At 37.2% G+C, this 9,156-nt stretch overlaps 1 protein-coding gene across 1 annotated transcript in view; it reads left to right on the forward strand.

Annotated features, from left to right (window-relative positions):
• Positions 1–9,156, forward strand: part of PSME4 (proteasome (prosome, macropain) activator subunit 4) — a 100,173-nt gene that overhangs the window by 256 nt on the left and 90,761 nt on the right. Inside the window, exon 2 of the mRNA XM_010841697.1 lies at positions 15–96. Coding sequence (XP_010839999.1) covers positions 15–96 — 82 coding nt within the window. The remainder of the gene's footprint in view (positions 1–14; positions 97–9,156) is intronic.

Below are 9,156 nucleotides of genomic sequence, written 5' to 3' on the forward strand. Positions count from 1 at the left end.
TTCTGTGCAGTAAGCCCCAGAGTCGCGACTCGAGCCTCCCTGCCGCTTTCCCACGGGATCTCCCCGGTCCTCACCAGCCCGCTACGTCCTTCGCAGGTGCTTCTCCCCAAGGTTTCGGGTTGTTGTCTTCCGATATTCGGGGCCCCAGGGAGCCGGAAGGCCACTGGACCCCCAGGGAAAGAGATGGGCGGTCCCCCTAGGGTTCTTGAACCTTTGCGGGTGACGGGACGGGAGCAGAGGATTCGGGCGAACAACTTTTGACTTTTCCTGGTGTTGCCTCCGGTTCTTTCTTCCCCTACGGTTCCCTGCCTCTTCCTATCTCTCAATTCGTGTCTGATAACTTTCTGAATGGGAAGGAGGCCGTAGGGAACTTGTAGGTTCTGCTTTTGGGGGCTTTCTCAGGCTTTGTGGGTTTGCTTGAAAAGATTGATTTAAAATTAGCCCTAAGCGCGTTCTTGGGCCGTGTACCAGACGTTGATGTTGAGAATGGCGAGTCTGAGAACCTCGGGAAAAGTGTGTTACTCCTGTGTGACATTTCCTTTGGAAATGTGCGATACTAAGGAAAACAGAGAAGAGAGCTGTCAGGTTGTCCTGGGCGTTATTAGTATCGGGCTTGTGTTAGTTTATGAGCTGTTCAGATGAATATAGATTACTTAAATCAGTTTCAGTTCTATTCTTTGTTACTTTGCGGGGGGGGGGGCGCATAACCTGGCTGTAAACAGAGTAAAATACAATTGCGGGAAAGGTTAGAGACTTTATTTGCTAGGTGGGCATCTTCACTGTGTCAGAAGAACTTTTTTAAAAGAGAATTTTGCTGTATCTTGTTTGGTTAACTGTACATAAAATCCGGTAACATTATATGATCACGCTTGTGGGTATGGATGGGTGAACACACAAGACATAAGTCACTTATCCAGTGTTTACCCAAATCTGCTGAGTGAACTGGGTGATGACTCAGGGTTTTGCAATGCAATAGTCTTCTCTACATTTCCTCACAGGATGATTCTTACCGGCCAATTATTAGGGAGCCTCTGACAAATTTCTCATTCCTAAATGGCTGTGGTGGTGGAAATAATTACTTTTTAAGTTAAGGAGTAAAACTAAAACAGTTAGTTTGCCCTTTTCAAAGAGTGACCATAAAATGTCAAGGTTAACAACTCTTCTTTTGATTAAAGTGTAAAGAAGTTTGTGGTAGGGAAAAGAATCACTTTTAGTCACAACAGAAGAATGTTTTATAAATGATTACAATTCATAGTTTTTTTCAAGTGAGTTTCCTAGGTTTTTGCATTACTTGGGCACTGTAAAAATAAAGTTATTTTGTCAGTTCCAGTAATTCCTCATTTTAATCACTTAGATTAGATTTTTCAGAGAATAACCATTTTGGGGACACAAACAGCTCCTTTTAGCATCAGGATGTATAAATAGACCAGTGTGTGAATTTGTATCAGGTTTGGATATATTGAGAATCTACACAGGCATAGTTAAGCACTTTTTTTCTGACATTTTAATTGTTACTAAGCTTTGCAAATTTAACGCCAGGATATTTATTGTTTTGGGCTTGTTAGGTATCTTTACCTGGAAAGGGCTAAAAATACAGTGGAGAACAGTCCTTGGTCTTTAGGGCAAGATTGCAGTTATAAGGCTTAAAAACCTGCAAACCTCAAACCATTTATTTTTTAATTAACCAGGAAGAAGTGCTAGTAGATAGAATTTTATTTTGGAACCTAGTTTAAATTCTGCAAGCTGATTCTTGGGATTGCGCTATGACATTTTGAACTTGGTGGGACATGTTGTAATCTTGGGTGTATTTTTTTCTCCTGTCGTGTTAAGGTGACCTGCTTATAGTTGTGCTTGTTTTTTAAGCCTTGTGTGTGTTGCACAAGTTTACATCTACATGAGGCCAAAACATGTGATGATCGTTGGTAGTTGCCTTAGTAGTGACCATACGTAGTAATTTGTAGAAAAATGGAAAGTAGTAGTGAAAATAAAAGCTAATTTCTCCCACTAGCTCTGTGATTGTGTGTCAGTATGCGTGTGAGAGAAGTGAGGGAGATGGACTAAATAATTCCTGAGAAACATTCCTGCTCTGGTATGATTTTTTTTTTTTTATCCTGTAAAGCCTAAAATAAGCCAGTGTGTATCTTTCTACAAGGACTGTTGGAGCAGTTTGTAAAGTACTGGAAATAGTTGCCCAGATCAAGTGCATTCCCAAAGAAGCCCAGAATGTAAATACTGTTCAGGGATACTGGGAGTGGATCCCCGACCAGTACATCCCCAATCTTGGTGTTGCAGGACTGGGTAGAGTTCTCCTTCAGGAAATACTCAGACTCTCCCCTCCAATATTTTTTTTTTTACTTTCTGTTTTATTTTGATGGCTGTAATTACCTTTCAAGCCTTCTTAAGACTTGCAGGTCTCTTTAGCAGTTCTCTGTGAAGAAAAGTTATTTCTGTGTATTTTAGAAATTGTCCTCATGATATAATTCAAGGTCTCTTGTTCAGACAGCTTAAAGTATTAGTACTGCATGTTGAGGAGAGATTGTGTGACATAATACATCAGGGGACTAGTTTTTAAGAAGCAAGGAAACAAATCAGAGAAAAGAGGTACAAACTAGTGGTCTTTGGAACATAGCTGTCAAGACACCTACTGGACACTGAGCAAAAGATATCTGTAAATAATTGGTTTGGCCCATGTGGAGAATGAAAGGAGTTGAAGAAAGGTAATCTTGAAGTTTGCTTTTTCTTCCTTGTCCTCTTGGACTTTTCCAGAGAGGCAGTGAAGTCTAGGCAAAAGAGGTTTATCTGTACCTGGCTTTGCTACTGTTGCCATCTTGGTCTTGCTTAACCTTTCTTAGCTTTAGAGTCCTCTTCTGGAGAGTGGGAGTGTAGACTAGAAATGGTTTTTCAAACCTAAACTTAGCAGCAGACTGTTTCATAAAAGCAAAATATTAAACACAAATTTCGATCATTTCTTTTGTGTTTCTTATTTTTAAGTAGAATTTTTATTTTAGCAGAATATGTGAATTTGGAGTATTATAGAACAAATTTAGATGCTTTGTTTCAGTGGAAATGTTACAATTTTCTGCAGTTTTATAATGAAATGATTGTATTACACTGAGAATCATTTCATTTGCTAATTAAACTGTAGTTCCCATGGTTAATTATTATTAAGAATATTATGTAGCCTTACTAGATAGGAATTGGATTAAACTGAATCATGTATTTAATTAGATTATATAACCACTGGGAACTTGTTTAGTCAAGATAAACATTATCAAATATATTAACCTCCTCTCTGGAAAGTAATTCGTGACCACAGGAACACCCAAATCACATCATCTCTCTGTTGGAGAAGAAAGAAGAAAATGCTAAACACTAAATCTCAGTTGTCCATTAATATGATGTACTTAACAGAATATCTAATATTTGAGTATTGAAATTGTGAAGTACACAATAAAGATAAGCTTTTTATTTGTAAAAGAATCTTGAAATCTTGGCAAATTGTCATATTCGTCAGTGAGAACCAGTTAGAGAAAGTGATAGAAATAGAAAAAAGTTTGTCTTTGTTATTAAATGGCCACACTCAAAACAGGACCCTAAATTTTGTAGTGAGAAAGTTGATTGTTCATAGGGAAAAACAAAATAAATGAATTAATTGATTTTGGAGACAAGAATTTTTCTGCTAAAGTTGTATGATGAGTTATCTTTCACGTTTTTGTTTTGTTTTAAATTAACATACTATTCTTTAGAGCAGATTTAGGTTCAGAGCAAAATTGAGCAGAAAGTGCAGAGTTCTCATTTATCCCCTGTCCCTACATAGGCATACGTTTGATTTTTCATAGCAATGTCAAACATCGATTTTTAAAAATATTTGAGGCCCTTCCCATTTTCCAGGGATTTTTCTTTTAACATGTCTTGTCAGTTTTCTTTTCTCTAGCTAACTGGCTGCTTCTGCCAGAGTCTCATTTGTCATTGACAGATTCTTTTTTTTTTTTTTGAGTTTTAAAGATAGAGTGAAACATTCCATTTTATTAGATTACATGTATATTGAACTTAGCATGTTAAGATTTAAAAAAACTATCACCAGTAGAGATTAAATAGCTTGCTAAAGTCACATTTTGCCAAGTGGCAAATCCCATTAAAATTTTTTTAATTAATTAATTTTAATTGGAGGCTAATTACTTCACAATATTGTGGTGGTTTTTATAATACATTGACATGAATCATCCACGGGTGTACATGTGTCCCCCATCCCTCCCAACCCTCTGGGTTGTCGCAGTGCACCGACTTTGAGTGCCCTGTTTCATGCATCAAACTTGGACTGCTGATCTATTTCACATATGGTAATATACAAGTTTCAATGCTGTTCTCTCAAATCATCCCACCCTTGCCTTCTCCCACAGAGTCCAAAAGTTTGTTCTTTATATCTGTGTCTCTTTTGCTGTCTTGCATATACAGTCGTTGTTACCATCTTTCTAAATTCCATATTATATGTGTTAATATACTGTATTGGTGTTTTTCTTTCTGACTTACTTCACTCTGTATTATAGGCTCCAGTTTCATCCACCTCATTAGAACTGATTCAAATGCGTTCTTTTTAGTAGCTGAGTAATATTCCACTGTGTATATGTACCACAACTTTCTTACCACTTGTCTGCCAGTGGACATCTAGGTTGCTTCCATGTCCTAGCTATTGTAAACAGTGCTGCAATGAACACTGGAGTACTTGTGTCTGTTTCAGTTTTGGCTTCCTCCATGTGTATGCCCAGCAGTGGGATCGATGGGTCATATGGCAGTTCTATTTACAGTTTTTTAAGGAATCTCCACACTGTTCTCCATAGTGGCTGTACTAGTGTGCATTCCCACCAACAGTATAAGAGGGTTCCTTTTTCTCCACACCCTTTCCAGTATTTATTGTTTGTAGACTTTTTAATATAGCAGCCATTCTGGCCAGGGTGGGATGGTACCTTATTGTGGTTTTGATTTGCATTTCTCTGATAATGAGTGATGTTGAGCATCTTTTCATGTTTTTGTTAGCCATCTATGTGTCTTCTTTGGAGAAATGTCTGTTTAGTTCTTTGGCCCATTTTTTGATTGGGTCGTTTATTTTTCTGGTATTGAGGTGCATGAGCTGTTTGTATATTTTTGAGATTAATTCTTTGTCAGTTGCTTCAATTGCTATTTTTTCTCCCACTCTGAAGGCTGTCTTTTCACCTTGCTTATAGTTTCCTTCATTGTACAAAAGCTTTTAAGTTTAATTAGGTTCCATTTGTTTATTTTTGCTTTTATTTCCATGGAGGGTCATAGAAGATCTTGCTATGATTTATGTCAGAGAGTGTTTTGCCTATGTTTTTCTCTAGGAGTTTTATAGTTTCTAGTCTTACATTTAGCTCTTTAATCCATTTTGAGTTTATTTTTGTGTATAGTGTTAGAAAGTGTTCTAGTTTCATTCTTTTACAAGTGGTTGGCCAGTTTTCCCAGCACCACTTGTTAAAGAGATTGCCATTTCTCCATTGTATATTTTTGGCTCCTTTGTCATTGACAGATTCTGATGTGAATAGTTGTCTGACTTTTTTCTTTAAGTATTTTTTATTATGGAAAAATGCTAAACATACACAAGAGAGGAAAGAATAATATAATGAACCTAGGTGTACCCATTACCCATGTTCAGCAGTTATCAACTCAGGGCCAATCATGTTCCTCCTACCACCACACCCTTAGACCTTTTTTTTTTTTTTTGAAGCATATTCTTCATTCATAAATATTTCTGGTATATATCTTTAAGGGAGAAGGAATGGAACAAAAAATCAATACCAATGGCATTTTCAAACTTTAAAAAAAGTAACAATTTACGTTGATCAGCCTCATGAAGTTGATTTGACTTTTTTGTAGAATTTGTGATTTTACTCTTGAGTTTCCATTTCATTTGCATGGTTTTGTTTAAGGTTTACTGTAAACAGACCTTGTGGACAGAGAGAAAAGAAATGTTCATTCATGAATGTTTTCATATTGTAACATCTTTCTTTCCCCCTCAACTTTGAAGACATAGAATCAGTCCTGGGGTAACAAGGTCTGCCTTGAATTATCTCTTTTTTGCTTTTGGCTGTACTGTGAGGTTCATACATTAATACACAGCCTGATGCAAAGTAGTAGAGGCAGGAGTCTGAGCAAATTATTTTGTGAGTGCCTTGTATGGGATGGGCACTGTTTTTGACAATGGGATTATATCAGTGAAAGAATTTTGCCCTCCAGGGAAGTTCCAGAGTGTTCTTTTTCTTTTAGTGCACATTTTTGTTCATTTAGAACAGAGCAAGCAAGGTATAACTCCATCAAAAAATTGGAGGGTGAAGAAAATATGAATGCTAAGCTCATTACTTAAAAATTCACACTCTTGACAAGTATGTTTTTCATGCCCTACATTGAGACACTGAAAAAGGCAGTTAGAAAAAAATTGGTAGAACAGTACCATTTGTTTTCTTTTGAGATCTGAATTTATTACTTAAAAACAATTTCTTCAAGTGCTCTTGATGAAGTGTTTATTAAATGAAATTGTCTTGAAGTAAATGGTCTTAATTGAAGTGAAAGAGGCAAATTCCTAATGTTTTTTAAGGGGCAATTACTAGTGAATAAGTGCACGACTTCTAAACCTGTTGTTGTCATTGTAGAACCTAGAGGTTCTCTTTTTGCTGTTAAATGCTATTCATTTCTAGTGAACCTCCCTCCCCAATTTTAAATATAAAATTCAAATCTGTGTTTCCCTCTAACCTTTGTAGGAAATTTAGACCTAAATCTCATGTGTACCATGTGAAAAGCAAGCTGAGAACATGATAATGAGAGCGACATCTAGCAAACAACCACCAAAACCCTCTGCATTCATTGAGACTGGCCTCTGAGTGTTAAAAGCAGCACATCCTGTAAATATTCCCATTTGGAATCCTAAAGTTGGCTACTTCCATATTCGGCCTAGGCATTTCTTCCCTTTTAGTGTACTCTCTTGTGATTCCTTATTCATGCTTTTACGTTCTTTGTGTACCTACCTTCCCTCTACTGTGAGCTCTTTTGGGCTCAGAGTCTTTGATATTGACCTCTCCTTCATCGCACTGCCAATGGCACCCACTCCAGTACTCTTGCCTGGAAAATCCCATGGACAGAGGAGCCTGGTAGGCTGCAGTCCATAGGGTCGCTAGGAGTCAGACATGACTGAGCGACTTCACTTTCTCTTTTCACTTTCATGCATTGGAGAAGGCAATGGCAACCCATTCCAGTGTTCTTGCCTAGAGAATCCCAGGGACGGGGGAGCCTGATGGGCTGCCGTCTATGGGGTCGCACAGAGTCAGACACACTGAAGCGACTTAGCAGCAGCAGCAGCAGCATTGCACCCCCGGCATATTGGATAGCATATATACATTCATAGGTACTCAGTAATGTTAGAATTAACAGTTTTGTTGTCAACTAAAACATTATGCAGTTTGTAATGAATTATTACTTTGACAGTCAAAATGGAGAAAAATGAATTTGGGGTCAGATCTGTTTTAATATTGACTTCCCTGGTGGCTCAGACGGTAAAGCATCTGTCTACACTGCGGGAGACCTGGGTTCGATCCCTGGGTCGGGAAGATTCCCTGGAGAAGGAAAACGGCAACCCACTCTAGTACTCTTGCCTAGAAAATCCCATGGACGGAGGAGCTTGGCTACTGTCCATGGGGTCGCAAAGAGTCGGACACAACTGAGCAACTTCACTTCACTTCTATTTTAATATTGGGTTCAAAAGAAAGTGTATATTTAACCAAAGAAGTGGAGGGAAGGAGCCATCTTGGTTGAGGAAGAGAATGGTGTAACCTAAAGGGAGAGGGAGTGTAAAGGGAATGGGTTTTAACAGTTATTTAGAGAAGAGAGCAGATTGTATCGGTTGCATCAGGGACTTTGAAATCCTCATTTAAAAATAAAGCTATCATTATTGTTAAATATTTAGTGTTTAAAAATTTAGAGTATTGTTACAATTTTTTGATAGATGAACCATAAAATTTTGTAATGGTCATTACCTTTTTATGCTAATTTGGCTTTAAAAATAATAATAATACTTAGATCCTAAATTTTAGAGTTAAGAAAATGTAATAAAAGCCTTTTCCCTTTCTAAGAAAAAACCTTAACACCATTGCAGCTGTGAAATGGATGTGAAAATAGTATTTTAGTGCAAGTAAGTTGGAAATTGCTTAAGAATTATTAAAAATGCTTTATAATCTTGTAATGGTAGGCAGCTTAAATAGAATGTTAGTAATCTTTGGGTTTTTAAGTGTGGGTGTTTCATTTCATTTTCTGACAATTCTCTTTTTTCCTTTCTACTTAATTTTTTTAGTTGAAGTATAGTTGATTTTCGATGTATGTTACAGGTATACAAGATGATTCACAATTTTTAAAGACTGTACTCCATTTATGAAGCGAGAATCACTCAGTCGTGTCCGACTCTTTGCGATCCCTTGGACTATACAGTCCGTGGAATTCTCCAGGTCAGAATACTGGAGTGGATAGCCTTTCCCTTTTCCAAGGGATCTTCCCAACCCAGGGATCGAACCCAGGTCTCCCACATTGCAGGTGGATTCTTTACCAGCTTAGCCACAAAAGGAATCCATTTATAAATCCATTTATAAAAAGAATCCATTTATCCTGTAAAATATTGGTTATATTCCTTGTATTGTACAGTATGTCCTTGTAGCTTATTTTATACATAATAGTTTGTACTTCTTAATTCTCTCCTCCTATATTGCCCCTCCCTCTTACCTTTCCCCACTGGTAACCACTAGTTCTCTGTATGACATTTTCCTTTTTTAAGCCAGGGATGAAGGAAGTTTTTATAGCAAGAAATTTTATGAATGTTCATGAGTGCTTGTATTTTGGACACATTCCTGAAGAGTTTAGTTGGCATAGCTTGTGTTCTAAGGGAAGGTAGGTTATTTCCAGAGATCCTAGTTAATAAAATGTTCTCAAAGTTCTGTCAACATATACAAAACAGAGGTCCCTGTTTGGTGTATAGCAGGAGAAAAGTTGTGATTTAACAATCTAGGAATGATTTTAGAAGTGTGATTTTTAAAATAAACTCAAAGTTTAACAGACAGATATCCTAAGACCTTTTCACTGTGTTTTTTTTTTTTTTTTTTTTTG

Source organism: Bison bison, unplaced genomic scaffold (genome assembly GCF_000754665.1).
Source record: "Bison bison bison isolate TAMUID 2011002044 unplaced genomic scaffold, Bison_UMD1.0 scf7180017864166, whole genome shotgun sequence".
In the NCBI taxonomy this organism is placed as follows: domain Eukaryota; kingdom Metazoa; phylum Chordata; class Mammalia; order Artiodactyla; family Bovidae; genus Bison; species Bison bison.